Source organism: Phymastichus coffea, unplaced genomic scaffold (genome assembly GCF_024137745.1).
Source record: "Phymastichus coffea isolate CEN01 unplaced genomic scaffold, Cenicafe_Pcof_1.1 PCOF00008, whole genome shotgun sequence".
Classification (NCBI taxonomy): Eukaryota; Metazoa; Arthropoda; class Insecta; order Hymenoptera; family Eulophidae; genus Phymastichus; species Phymastichus coffea.
In genome coordinates, this window is record NW_026706819.1 from 508,459 (window position 1) to 524,001 (window position 15,543).

Below are 15,543 nucleotides of genomic sequence, written 5' to 3' on the forward strand. Positions count from 1 at the left end.
TAATTGACTTAAACATCCAACATTATATCTTTATTCACGCAATGCTGCGCTTACTCGCGCTACTGTTTTAACTCTGTTTGAAAATTTTACTACATTTTCCGAGGCTTTTTGATTGAGCATAGCCAGCTCACCCGACAGTTGATTGAAAGTTTTGTCTGATCCAAATAGGTTATCTAAATACATTTCAATCTCACTAATGGTCTCAAAATGTTTTCCACGCATACTTTTTAATGCATCCCCGTATAATCTTATTTTAACTAATCTTGCTAGATTTGCTTCATTTTCGGGAGGAATAACATTATAAGCTTCCCAATAACCGTCTAGAAAATCATGTAGCGGAATACAGTATTCATAGTATTTAGAAATGAAATCTACGATATCTTTCAAACCTACATTTCTCATAGGGCTAATTGTAGAATTTGGTACTTACGGGTTACATCTTATGGAGTTGAATGATAAATCAATCTTGTGTTGGCAAATGATCTGCATGTTGATTTTGGTGTAAAATATTCCGTATTGCTACTTTTCTCGTTTTGATTCATTACTTGATCACTTTTTTCATTAAATTTTGGTATTAAAAATTTAACGTTTTTATGATTCATAACAGGAATTTCGTTTCTTGTTTTATTTATTTCGTCTTCGTTATCATCGTCAATTGTCGAGTTTGTCAAAGATTGGAAATATTCTTTTGACTCGTCTTCCGTTATTTCCGCGGTTGACTCAACTATTGATTCAAATTTATTTTCAAATTGTACCACTTTGTCAGTACGATTCACTGCTTCTAAAATTTCTTTCGGACTTATATTGTGTTTTGTTAATTCTTCTACAATGAGTAGTAAAAGTGGATCTTGACATGTATTCCTTATTAATTGTCCATCTATATAATGTTTTAAAATTTTTATCAATTTTTCTAGTTGTTGTTTCTTGCCCTCTATTTCAAAATCTAAATCCTGACGACCGCGCAGAAATTTTGTACATTCTAATAATGTCGGTTCTCTACTAGTTATAAAATTCGCATCTACTTTACCTATGCAGTTTCTTAAAACTATTAGTGCTTCCTCATTTCGTTCACCTCTCAAATCGGCTTCCGTAGCCATGTTTGTAAAAAAAATTTGCTTTTACCTAGCCCTGCTTTTCGTAAAAAAAAAATATACCCAGAGGGGTCCCCAATTGTTACGTCTCACGCAACGGTCGCGAATTGACAAGAGTTACTCAACCGCGACTATCTCTTTTAGGTCAACGCGTAAGCGCTTTACCACGGGTACGTGAATAAAACTAGAGCAGGCTGGCAATGTAACTAAAGCACCGATCGGAAAAGTGACTAATTAAATAATTTTACCTATAGTTTGACTGGTCCAGAAACTCGTACGCCAGAAGCCAGGGATGTAACGTAGTTATAAGGATTATGTATAAGTCTTTACTGGTTTATAATAAATTATTATAGATATAGAGTTTAAGTATTTATTGTTCAAATTAGAGAACATCGGCAGTCATACGGATTCGAAATACAGAGTGTGTGTTACTATCGCTTTGCCTCCTCTTTTATAGCATAAAACACATAAAAAATAATCTATAAAGGGTTAAACCCAGAAGGGGAAAGTGCGTCACTGAGAATAAAGTCAGCTATTAATTGACCATTACTTTAATTAAGGGAATTCCCCTTTCGTAAAAATTCAAATTTTACTGACTTGTTCTCGACGTAACATACTAATCATAAAAAACTTGAATTTCAATTTTAAAAAACGATTGAATATTCAGGAAGAAATACAAATGACTAAACTGTTTTAGGTAGCCAAATTTAAAGAAAAGAAACAAGAGATAAAAATTGTAGTTAGTAATGTTGATCTCAATTGAAATTTAAAATTGTTCTAAATACCAAAAAAATGTGTAGTTTTGTATTATTAACATATATAACTAGATATGTATAAGTATTTTGATTATTAATAACAGTATCAAACTGTTATCTTTTTAGAAAAAGAAAGATTGGTGTAAATTATTTATTAACTGGTGGTTGAAGATATATCAAGTAAATTTATTTTTATATACGATTTTTGATGTTTTTATTGCATCCCATATGAATATTAAATACAAATTTTTTAATACCAAAATTTCGAGACTAATAAACAAATCTAATGCATAGAAATGAAATCAACATTTTAATAACAACAATATATAATCATTCCAAATGATTTATATTTTGAAAAATTAAAATTACTCTTCATCTTCGTCATTTTCATTGTCGATTAAATAATTATTTAGCGAAATGTTATCGTGTAATCTAGTGTCAAAGTATATAGTGACAAGTCTTGCTGATCTGAAGGAAGTTGAACTATTCCTTCTTGTGGAATGTACATAAGCCTATTCTAAAAACAGTCTTTCTACTTGACCGGTGGAAGCACACAACAACTGTAATTTTGTAGCTAAATCACTTACTTCCGAATGGAATGGTGCTGCAGCTCTTCGCAAAACTACTCCAGACTGATAATTCCTATTTAATAAATTCCTATAAATACCCTCGTTATTTATGTATGCGTGTAGCTGTAGCAAGACTGGTGACAAGTTCTGGGTGAAAAATTGTTTTACTTCATCGTTGATTTGCAGCAAATCTTTGATCTCGATATTAGGGGTGTAGAAAGTTTGCTGCTAGACCATACATGCTGACTGTCACGTAGCGTCTTTTTCAGATTAACCGTTCAATATTTTCTTCTATACCAGGTACCACTAATCTTAACTTTTTGTAGTCTTAACCTTTATTTTTTCATAGCTTGTGCTGCGCTATAGTCTGCTCTTTGACAAGTATTTGTTAATTCACATATGGGATCGAGCATTAGAAGATTGTCCTGTAATAACTATTCAAAATCTGCTCTATGAAGAAAATCATAATTTTCATTATCAACAATTCTTCGTGTATCTGGTTCCTGTGAAATGTCTCCAGTGTTCCTGTGAAAGTTTCAGCTCGATTCATTAAGTCGTTTTTTTTTGTGAGCATTGGTTGAACAAAAAGTTATTGGTTTATTTGAAAAATGGAAAAAACAGAGTTTCGAGTGGCGATAAAACATTTTAATTTGAAAGACCTTACACCAAAAGAAATCACAGTTGAGTTGAACGCCGTTCATGGCAAGTCTGCCCCCATGTTTAAGACTGTTTATAACTGGGTAAATGAATTTAAACGCGGCTGTACAAAAACAAAAGATGAACCTCCTTCAGGACGCCCTGTAGAAGTGAGTGCGCCCGAAATGATCAACAAAATCCACGATATGGTGTTGAGTGATAGAAGATTAAAATTGCGAGAATTAGTTGAGACCACAGGGGTATCAAAGGGTACAATCATTTCAATTTTGCATGAAAAATTGGGGATGAAAAAAATATCAACAACATGAGTACCGCGTTTGCTCACTGTTGAAAACAAACAAACCCGCGTGGTCACCTCTGAGCCTCTTTTGGCACGCATAAGTCGTAATCCAGAAGACTTTTGGCGTCGACTCGTAACTGTAGACGAAACATGGGTACACCACTACACTCCTGAAACCAAAGAACAGTCCAAACAATGTATTACCACAGGAGAACCATCCCCAAAGAAGGCAAAGACAGTAAACTCAGCTGGCAATATTATGGCCACGGATTGCTGGGATGCGTATGGAATCATCTACATCGACTACTTGGAAAAGGGCCAGACGATCACTGGACAATATTATGCGTCATTATTAGGTTAGCTAAAAGAAATAATCAGAGAAAAACGTCCTCACTTGAACAAAAAAAATGCCTTTTTCTTCAAGACAATGCTCGAGTTCACACGTGTGCAGTTTCGATGGCAAAAATTAACGATTTAAAGTTCGCATTAATTAACCATCCACCATATTCACCTGATTTGGTACCCAGTGACTTTTTCTTATTTCCTAACCTCAAAAATGGCTTGCCGAACAACGATTCACATCGAATGAAGATGTGTCGCCGAAACAAATGCCTTTTTTTTTTTTTTTATTAAACGTCGCTCTATTTATGCTCCATCAGTGCTAATCAGCGACGGAGGCTTGCAATGTGTTTGGAAACAAAGCACGTGAAACTTTTTTCAGTGGTGCTTGTATCAATCAGCAGGAACTGGGAATCGAACCCGGGCCTACCGGTTAAAAATTATGGTTTAAAAAAAAAACTGGAAGGCCGTTTATTAAAATATATCGACCTTCAAGAAGATTATGTTGAAAAATAAAAAAAAATTACATACGCTAAACTTTTTTTTCCTTCTTTTTGTAAAGACTTATTGACCCATTCTCGTACTGTGCTTTTTCCTAAAAAATTGCTACTGTGGCTATTGCATGTTGAATGCCAAATGTCAACCAATCGTTCCATTAGCTTCATATTTACAAAATTATCAGTAATAATTGAAAAAATGTTTGTGTGAAATCTTTCTCTTGCCATCCTAATAGCCTCATCAATAAGTTGATGAAGTGCTTCACCGGTTTTTCTCAAGGTACTAAAATTTTATGAGTTGAGAAACATACTCGTATATTTTCTGTGGCCTAACTCATCTAAACGGAGTATTTTAACATTTTGTGTGTTTGCAGATTTATTTTTCCACCCATCTAGTAAAACCATATCTCTAGTTCCCATATTTAAAATTAATTGTTGCATATCATCATAACAGTTATTAAGAATACGATAAAGTTTTCGGTAAAGCGTAGTCGGTGGTGCATATTGTGGATTTAATGCTTGGACAAAATTTTTTAAATTAATCGCAACTATCGCAACTTTCACAAAAATTATATTGCATCCGAAAAAGAATTTTCCGAGTAATATATCTAAATTTCCAGCATTTATATTATCTAAAAGAATATAATGTGATCCGATGTTTTAATAAACAATTTGGTTTCAAGTTGAATATTAATAAGTTGGTTGTTTTCACGATTCCAACGGCTTTTACTATGTTTACTTACTTCTCTTACTAGTATTACTCGCGTCTGCTATTGAATTTACATATATATATTTATACTTGGTAACAGAAAATTCAAATGAAACGCATGCGCAAATGCTTTTTGGAGTTTCTAACATTAATGACATTGTTGTTTTTGACATTATTTACACGTTTCTTACATATATGGTAAGAAACCTCTGAATCGTGTCATTTACCCATCACTGGTAACTGCTATCCTTTCATTTTGCTTTATTTATCATAAGTTATTCTTTCCTTGCGGCTTTCATATTTAGTCCTAAAAAACTACCTATTTGCTTTAAACCTCGCGCCTAAACATCGTTTGGCGTTGTGGGAGCTCGTGGTCTAACCATTCTCACTAGATGGTGTCAGCAAGTGGTAGGAAATTCGCTATATAAGCCCGCTTAGCGGCCCGAACACTTCGAGCGTATGAGCAAGGTGTTATCGGCCGTCGAACCTCACTGACGACTCCAGCCGTTAACACTGGGACGAAACACTGGTGCGTTACTAACCACATTCTTCCCACCTCACGAGTGTGTGCCTGGCTAGCTCGCACTCGTGTAACCTTTTTCTCGATCTCTCGTTCCACATTACAACTGTCCTCGACGAATCAAAGATTTCTGATTAGCCAAAGCAACCAAAGCGTAGACCTAACAACCAGGAGCTTCGTCAGAATGGAATGATAAAATATGGAATGAGTTTATTTTCCTTCATTCAAGATATCGAAAATTATTCTTAATTTTATTTAAAATCCGTGTAATTTATTAGAAAAGCGAATGAAGAGAGGGGGTAACGAGAGAAATAATAATTTTCATTTTGAGACCTTCCTTGCAAAAATTCCATAACCAATCAAGATAATGTCCATTCACTAGGTAATTGAAAAATCTGAATTTTCACGTATCTCCTAAAAAGTAATCGAAAAAGGAAAATTAGCACTGATATGAGGGATAAACAGAGTAATTAATGCAGATTTTTCATTTTCGCTACTAATTTCCCGTGAAAATGGGGGGCCAACTTCGCAGCCCTTTTCTGAATGTCTGAATTCTTCTGCAAACGACCTAAAGAAAACCGTTTATACTATTTCCTAGTCATTTATCTATAATTGATTATAATTGATTATAATTGATTATTGATTATTTATAATTGAAAATTGATTGAATAAAACTTATCGTTGCTGATTTTCGTATTCATTCATTCCTATAGAGGAGAGTCTTTAATTGATTAGTTGTATGATGTCAAATAAATTCTAAATAGTATAGTTTGGTTCATGTGTAATCAATTGTGTTAAGTGTTCTAAATATTTACATGGATTGGTCAAAAACCTACCCATGAATGAGGATTTAGGGCTTCAAATTTGCTTGGCCAGCAATATGGCTGTTAGTATAAATGTGATGGTTGTAAAATGTGTTACTCTCCACAATTTTTGAAGATAAGACGTTCGTGGCAGCAGCAAAATAGACGTATATGGGCTTATCGTTCGAATGTAATGCAAACCTATGGCCCTATTATTTGGAATACAGCAATGCGTGTTGGCTGAATGAATATCGCGATTAACCATAGCAATGATTAAATTAACCATATTATCTACAGTTCATATTAATTAAAACATTAATCATAGGTAGGTTGCACATCATGTATATAAAATATGCCAAAAATATTTGTTTCTGAAGCTGATCATATATTTTATTCAAGAGTTTATTGATTTACATTTCAACATATTATTTTAACAGCAATACTTTGCTAATTCATTTTTGTGTAGGTACACCTGTCTGATCTTACCAATTAACTAGTAGACTATTTTATGCTATTACTTAAGTAAATGTGTATGAAATATTAACTGACATGACTTCAAGGTGAATAAACTTGGTGCTATCTATTTTTTTTACAGAGATTCTATGTGTAATCATAGAATCTATATATAATTAAAAGTATGTTTTAATATCCTTGTAGACTTGATAGACTTTTTATACTACTGGAAACTGGCACCAATGCAGTTACCAAAAGAGCTGCTGCAGAGCAGTTAGGAGAGGCTCAGCGTCTGCATCCTCATGAACTGCATCACCTGCTAGCACGAGTTTCCATTCTTCTGAAATCTAGTCAGTGGGATACTAGAATTTCCGCTGCCCATGCAGTTAAAGCTATAATTTCACAAGTGCCAGTTTGGAATCCTAAACCTATCAAATGTCTTGATACAAAAGGTTAGATATATAATTTAATTTCATTTAAATAAAATAATTTATTATTAAATAATTTTGTCACAGATGATTTAGATAAGCCTTCATGTTCAAGTTCAAATAATAAATTGAACCTTCAAAATTTCAATATGACAAAAATACTTGAACACAGTTCACATTTAACAGGTTCTGAGGGTTCTGAATATGATCTTATTGTAGCAGAAGGAGATATTGCACTGGCACAAGATGAAAAAACTTTAAATTCAAATTTGGATTTTGATCCCTATTTAATTGGGGTATACAACAGTGATATATTTTCTTCCAGTGATCTGATTGTTACAACTCCTACGTGTTCAAATAAAGCAGATGAAGTGAAAGTGTCTATAAAGGAAACACTGCAACATACTGTTGGTCTTAGTAGAAGAGAAATGAATCGAGCTAGAAGAAAAGCTAGACAATCGATATCAAAACATAGATCAAGAGAGCCAGATGATAATCCAGAAATTGGCAGCTCCTCAAATTTAAAAAATCAAAACTCAAAACCAATAATAAAAAAAATTAAATCAGAGGAGAACTCAGGTGCATGGTATAATTCTAATAATGATACTGTAATGGATCCAAGATGTGCTGTCCCTGACAGCACCGGATGCTGGCCAGATTCAGCTATTGAATGGCCATTAGAAGCATTTGCAGAAAATCTCCTTCAAGATCTTTTTAGTTCAAAATGGGAAGTGAGACATGGATCTGCAACAGCACTTAGAGAACTCATCAGATTACAAGGACAGGGTAATTAAAAATTCACTCTAATATTTTATAAGATTTAGTCATTTTTAATGCACACACATTTGTAATATAATTATTTTTTATCATAAATAGGAGCTGGCAAATCAAGAAAACATACAGAAAAAGAAATGCAAGAAAGTCATCAGCAGTGGTTGATTGATGTAGCTCTCCGGCTATTATGTGTCTTAGGTATTGACCGTTTTGGTGATTTTGTATCTGATCAGGTAGTTGCACCTGTCCGTGAAACTTGTGCACAGGCTTTAGGTTCACTGATACTCATGATTTCTGAGCAAAATGAGGTACCAGTGCTATTTGAGTCCAATGAACAAGTAGCTAAGAACATTGAAAACCATAACAAAAATCAGGATATACAACAGCACATTGCTGAAAAAGATATAATGGGTCTTCTAAATATAATGTTAAATCTATTGGAGCACAGTGAATGGGAAGCAAGGCACGGTGGCTTACTTGCACTTAAATATTTGCTTGCTATTCGAAATGATTTGCTAAGTGAGATTGTACCTAAAGCTTTTCCAGCAATAATGAAAGGTCTATCAGATTCGGTAGAAGATGTTGGTGCTATGGCAGCAAGTGCTTTGATTCCTGTGGCTGCTGATCTACCAAGGTTACTTGAACCAGTTCATTTGGAAGCGATAGTATCGAGACTTTGGCAGCTGCTCAAGGACCAAGATGACCTAGCTGCTGCTTGTAACAGTTTTATGGGTCTTTTGGCGGCAATACTCTCATTACCTTCAGCTCGAGCGTGCTTGACGCCTCAGCCGCTTTCTGTGGTTAGTGAATTAAGCATTCTGTAATAACCAAATAGTTTAATAATTAGATAACGTAATTGATGTCTGAATGCGCAGGTACTACCTCGTCTATGGCCATTTTTGAGCCATTCGAGCTCGAGTGTACGCCAGGCGACGTTGCAGACACTGGAAACTCTAACTGAAGAGGGTGAGCTTAAATCCATTAAAGAGCTAAGGCCAATAGAAAACCGCTCAAAGGATGGTATTAGCAATAATAGCAGAGAAGCTGTGCTTCAAGAGGCTCTGTGTCATGTATTTGAACGTGTATTGATTGAGCACATAGCCAGTATTCAGGAAGTGGCCGAGCGTGTGTGGAAAAAACTCGTGATGCTAAGCGAGCTAGAGTTGCTATTGCATGCAGCCTGCCCAATGGTAAGTACTTGGCTGTGCTTGGCTATGCAACCAGAGCACGTGCCTTTCAATTCGGCACTGCTGATGCACGTGCAATCACAAAGGTGTAGTCGACCTAGCTCGCAACATCAGCAACACGGTGAAACTAACGATTTGTCGCAAGTCGAACAACAGCAGATACCATCAGCATTAAAGGTTTATATAGGTGGTATTGAAACTGTTTCTCAGAGCACACGTCACGCCAACGTCGTGCGAGCGCGTTGCACTGCTACGAGAATGCTTGGTCTTTTATCGGCTTATGTGGTTAAACCTGCTCCAAGGCTTATTTACAGTCCGGAGGTACCTAGCCCTTCTCTTTGCTATGCCAAAGTTTTATTAGCTCATCTACATTCGCGGTCAGCATTGCAAAGAACCGTTGCTGCCATGACCATGGCTTATTGGGCTAGTTTGGATCCATGTGGACCGCCCCAAATACCAGAAATACTGCGGTAACAAATAATTATGTTTTATTTTCAATATATTTGTGAGACTTACAATGCATGATCTTCGGCCCCCTCTCTTTCGCTATTTATCTTTTAATAGCTTATTTATGTTTATTCTTCCTCAATGTGGTTCTTTTCTGCGTAGGGTACAGCTGTTTGTATGTTTAAATGAGTGCATCTACTATGACGAAATTGCTGGCTCCGTTACACGGCTGCTACATGAGTGTCGTGACTATATAGCCACACTCAAACATTACAAATTTACTCTACCTCTGGAGGTAAATAACACCGGTATCATGACGCTCGACCAAATCGCTCAGGTTGCCACAACTCCGGCGGTATTTTGTTCTGGATCTACTTTATTGATAAATCAACAGCAACAAAGTACCAATATCAAACTTAAACCAAAACTTCTCGAAAGTTTGGAAGAGCGGCGCCGTGGCTTAGAGGTTGGAGCTGCTGCGAGTTCTGCTCAACAGCAGGCCCTACATATCAGCACACAAGCAGCTCTTTCTGGGGCTGCAACAATGTTGCACTGTCTTCCGCAGCCGCCTCAACCATTAAATCCTTTAGTCAAACCCCTCATGGAGTCTATAAAAAGAGAAGAGCACGAGCAACTGCAGAGACTTGCTGCCAAACACCTTGCCTATTTAGTTAACCTTTGTGTCGGTAGGACACCTTGCCCTAATCCTAAGGTACTATTATCTAGTTTTTATATTAAAAAGTCCTTTTTTCAAACAATATTTGAATATTTTACAGATAACAACAAATTTATGTACATTCCTTTGTTCTGATCCGGAATTTACACCACGCGTCATTAGCTCGGATGTAGGCTGTGAACCCTTCAATGGTATTCTGACTTTAAGTAACAGGCAAAAACTTGCAGAAAGGCAGGCTTATAATCGAGGGAATTTAAGCGGTCTCAGTGGTAACAGAGGACCGGGCCGACCATCAGCTACTGATCTACCCATTGACGAAATTTTGGCTTGTGAAGAGCCAGAGGCAAAAGCTGCTCGGACAAGAAGACAAGGAGCTACTTTTGCTCTCACCGCTATTGGTTAGAATTCTGCTATTAATGTTGAAACTATGCAACTTTATTATATGTATCTTTAAATCCATGGGAGACTGGGAGAGTGATTACAAAAATTGCAACCTCATTTCAGCAAATGATTCCATTTTCAGCACATAAATTTTCGATTCACAAGAAGTTAATTGTTGGTAAAATAGTATTTAATCGATGAAAAGAATTTTTTTTTCTAATTTATTTGATATGAGAGTATATTTATATATAGATATAAATTTAAAAGAAAATTGAAAAATATCAAAGTTTGTTATATTAAAAAGGAAAATTTTTTTTAATTGAAATCGTTTTTGTTATGGCATGAAAACAAAGCGGTAAAATTAATGAATATGTTATATTATAGTACCACTTTAGTACTTGTTTAACAGAAAAGAGTGAAAAGAAGGCTATGTATAATAAAACAGACTATTAATTAATAAGCTGTCGGTGGACGAGTGTGTACTTCGACAATCTTGATCGAAATGATGATTGTCTTTGTTTCTCATGTTACTGCGAGATACCGTTTCACGGCTCTCGTTATTCGTTTTCACCTTTTCTCAGCTATTTAGTGTTACTACGCAGCGCAGTAACCATTCTTCACAATCCTTTATTTTTAATATTTAATACTTTATTTTACAAAATATAATTGATTGGTCTATCGATTTAAGCTGAATAATCTAAGTTTCTTGATTAAAATTTATATTTTGGTTTTGTTGGTATCATATCACTTTTTTCGAAGTCGTAATTTCATTTTTTTGAAAGCAAAATAGCATTGGCTACATTGAAACTTTGCTATGAAGTTTCACATTAGCTAGCACAGTTGGATCATAGAAAACGACGATACATAAATTAAAGATCTAAATCGAAAATAGTAGTACTAGTGAATTTTACTGTATTGTTCAGAAAAGTAGTATATTATAAATGAGAGAAGATTTTATTTATATCATATTCTAGAATATTGTTTAAAATATATATAGAGTTTAGTAGAATTAACTGTTCTAAATATTTTAAAGAATATATATTTTATCACTTCTCTTACTTTAGGTCGTATTAACGTTTGATTTTCTCTTCGGTTTAAATAAAATTAATTCGTTTTAATGAAAAAAAAAAAAAAAAAATTGAATTTGTAGAAAAACTCTGATTTGAAATGACTTATACATATTGTTATGTTTTGGATGAAAGAGTAAGAATATAAATTATATAAAATTTATAAGAAAAAAGCCTAAAAAAGCATAAAAAACCTATATTATTAAACAACATGACAACATGAAAAAAGGATAAAAAGAGATGAAAGAACTATGAAAGGGGAAATAAAGTTACAACGCGACGACATGACTCACACTCATATGTACACGCATCACGTGATCAAGCATTACATTGGTTTGACAAACGAAATATAGCGCAACGACAGAAATGTAATCGCACAGTTATGTAATTTTGTTGTATTTTGCTGAGACAAGTATGTACATACGAGTACATTTAGTACTGTATCTGTTTGGTGCACGCGAATAGGTACAGCGAGTGCTGCCATCATGGATCGCTCTCCTAAGAACGCATTCCATTCAAAATTTCATGCACTCATCATCTCGCATGTACGCAAGAGATTATTACGATATAACATACTTCCGGTCAGGGCTACGAAATGAAGTAATTAAGTAATATATTACGCAGATTACTAACAAGGACCCCCCCCCCCCCTTCAACCCGTCTCCATCGATTTCAATATTCGTTTGATATGTTGTAGATTATAGAAAAATAAGTAATTCGTGTTTTTTTTATCTACAGAAAATCAATTTGAGAGGATGGAAACCGCCATCGAAGTCCATTCTCAAAAATTAATTTTGTAATTTATCTCAAGTTGTAATTAATATTCTAAATTTAAATATAGTACATTATTAAACAATAAAGTCAAAGTATTGGCAACGCCATAGCATGTGTAAATTGACACCCAAGGCGAAGCCGTGGATATTAAATACGTACTAAAGGCTTGCCATTTTCTCTCCCCTGGTTAATATACTGGTTATAGGCTACAGTGCGTAAAATGCGCGTTGTGAAACCTAACATCCGGGTTTCAAGACGTTTTTTACACGAAATAAGCAAAAAAAATTTCATTTCACTTATGTAAATGCGGAACTAATGCACGCAGTTCCGACCATAAGAAATGCAACTCTTATGATTTTTTATTGACAATATTACCATTTTTGTACCTATTTTTATGAAAAAAATGTTTAAATGAGTCAAAAGAAAACTGGTAACATTATTATGTGTTAATTATAATAATAAAGTTGACCCGTTGGAAATTATTTTTCGAAACACTTTTAAATGAAAGCTTTAAAATGAAAAAACCACCCCTAAAAATATTTTTTCCATTTTGTTGGGTTCATTTAAAATTTTTTTTCATAAAAATAGGCACATAAATGGTAGAATTGTCAAGAAATAAAATAAGGATTGCATTCCTTATGGTCGAAACTGTAAATACTATTTCCGCATTTACATGAGAAGTAATATTAAATTTGTTTTATTGTGAAATATCAATTGGAGTTTGAAATAAATTGCAAAATTTATTTTTAAGAGTGGACTTTGCGGGCGGATTACATACTCTTAAAGTATTTTTCTGTAAATAAAAAAAAATGTGTTACTTAATTTTCAATCATCTACAACATATCAAAAAAATATTGAAATCGTTGAGATTAGGCTGGGGAGGTGGGATTCCTTGTAAATAATACAAACGTTTACAAAGTAAGAAATGAACTTAAGTGGATTGAGGCTATTTAGTTTCAATTAAAGATAGCTAAGAAGACTCAGAAGTCCACATAAGATTTTTCTTAAAATCAAAGCGAAGTTGACCTCTCCAAAGAGCATCCATCATGTCACCTGATTTTCTAATGATTGGACCTCGGCAACTCGATTGGACTGAAAAGTTCTTAAAAGATTGGGAGTCTTTTTAACTAATGTTCATTAACCATTTTATATCGAGACCTCTTTCCCGGGCAAATAGTGACTTTTTTCAAAATATTGTATTTGTAAAGGCTTTAACGAAGATCAATCCACCGTTTTCTTTGTACTATTTTTGAAGTGGGTCCTGGATGACCCATATGGTCGTAAGGGAATTTTTTTGAATCAAAAAATTTTTATATTGAAACAATTATATATTTAACACAAGTTTATGTAGAATTATATATTTTGAGAAAGTATGAACAAAATTTTATAAACTTTTATTTACATGCTTGTACGAAAGATTACGATTGAGTAACGAAAATTACCGTGGACCTACAAGCCGCATGAGTTTGCGAGTACACAGGTACGTAGAGCTCAGATGCCACGTTTATTATACCGCTTTAGCATAGAGAATCTTTATACCACCGCAAGATGTTTGAGTATACTGGTTCGACCGACTGGATCCTGTAGGACCCACTACCTTTACGTATGATGTCCCATCAACATGATATAATATATTTTTATAATTTAGAGCTTACTTTTATGTCGCTAAGTGGCGCATGAATATCTGTGATAGGAAAATTCATATTGAAGTTATATATACAAGTGTACATAGAAAACTGTCTATATTATATTGCATAATCTAGAGCTTCTCTTCATGTTGGTAGGTGGCGAGGTATTAGCCCCTGTAGGTTATTATATATTATTATAATGTTATTATATACTTAGCATTACCCGTTAGGTTTCAACTAAAAGGTAGAATAGAACCTTGTCGTAGGATTGAATCGCCTGGGTAATAGTGTTTTGGGGTTTTGAATTTGGAGGTTAACTGGTCATATGTTTGTAACTCTTGGGTTATATTGTTTGGAGTTTTAAGTTTGTGATTAACATGTCGTAGGTTTGAAACTCATGAGTTATAGTATTTTGAGGTTTCACTTGTTATAGTGTTTGGAGGTTAACTGGATGTATGTTTGAAACTTGTAGGTTATAGTCTTTTATAGGTTTGAGCTTGGAGGTTAGCCGGTCGTAGGTTTAAAACACCCTAGTTATGTTGATTTAACCTGTCCAAAATCAAATTTCATATCTTTATGCGTTCATTGATGTCCCGTATATATGCGACGTTCTGTATCAAACGGAACAAGGCTCTGCCTAAAACTCATACTAATGGATTTTAATGTTTTTGAGCTTAAAATGTTTGTTAATAAACCCTCTTCTTCAGCTATTGTGGCTTTTTTAAAAAATTCAAAATGGCGGCTCAATATGGCTTCCGGAAATCAAGAAAAATCAAGGTTTTGCGTATAAACGTTAGTAACAAAAAAAGATGCTCAATTTAATCGAATTCAGGTGAAAAAGTCTGTTATTAGCATGCTTAAAAAGTTGAATAAGCAAATTAACGAAATCTAATCTGGAGGATCCACGATGGCGCTTAAAAACTCAAAAATCGCCAAAAACTAATATAAATCGAGCCTGTGACTCAAGATTTTGATATTTACACTCTTTAAATTGATCTCAATTGCTACAGTTTGGTCATAAATTTCATATTCCGGATTTCAAAAACGGAAAATCTAAAATGGCGGCTTGAATCGACTCAAAAGTTTCAATAAAACAAAGAAAAATAGTAATATCCAGGGAGGGAATAGTCTCGGACGAATACATTAATGATTAACCCATCAACAAATGTTTATTTTTGTTCTATACCCTGATTTTGATTTCATAAAATTATCATGGTGGATCTAAGGTGGCGTCTTCAATTTAAAAATCTTTATGAATGAAGTAAATCAAGACTGTAACTTTAGATTTTGACATTTACACTCCTTATATTTAACTCAAAAGCAAAATGCTATCACACATTTTAAATATAGATTTTCATACAAATTCTAAAGGATACGTTCAATAACCGTGTGAAATTTAAATTTATTTCTCCATAATCCTGGTTAGCGGTGAATATATTGAATGAGCAGTCACGGACAATGGAATCCCATCCCCTGAACCTCGATTTTGACATAGCCTTTCAAAACTT

The 15,543-nt window shown here is 34.3% G+C and overlaps 1 protein-coding gene across 4 annotated transcripts in view; it reads left to right on the plus strand.

Annotated features, from left to right (window-relative positions):
• The first annotated feature begins 6,029 nt into the window (after window positions 1–6,029).
• LOC131669856 (TATA-binding protein-associated factor 172) overlaps window positions 6,030–15,543 on the plus strand; it is a 271,140-nt gene continuing 261,626 nt past the window's right edge. Inside the window, exons 1-9 of one of the 4 annotated variants that reach the window (XM_058945063.1) lie at window positions 6,030–6,545; window positions 6,687–6,780; window positions 6,878–7,110; window positions 7,198–7,887; window positions 7,978–8,183; window positions 8,262–8,675; window positions 8,751–9,532; window positions 9,672–10,221; window positions 10,286–10,583. In XM_058945063.1, the coding sequence (XP_058801046.1) occupies window positions 6,770–6,780; window positions 6,878–7,110; window positions 7,198–7,887; window positions 7,978–8,183; window positions 8,262–8,675; window positions 8,751–9,532; window positions 9,672–10,221; window positions 10,286–10,583 (3,184 nt within the window). In that variant the 5' untranslated portion in view covers window positions 6,030–6,545; window positions 6,687–6,769. Of the gene's footprint in view, window positions 6,546–6,686; window positions 6,781–6,877; window positions 7,126–7,188; window positions 7,888–7,977; window positions 8,676–8,750; window positions 9,533–9,671; window positions 10,222–10,285; window positions 10,584–15,543 lie in introns of all 4 variants that reach the window. The other 3 variants (XM_058945047.1, XM_058945055.1, XM_058945070.1) reach the window with 3 other exon arrangements.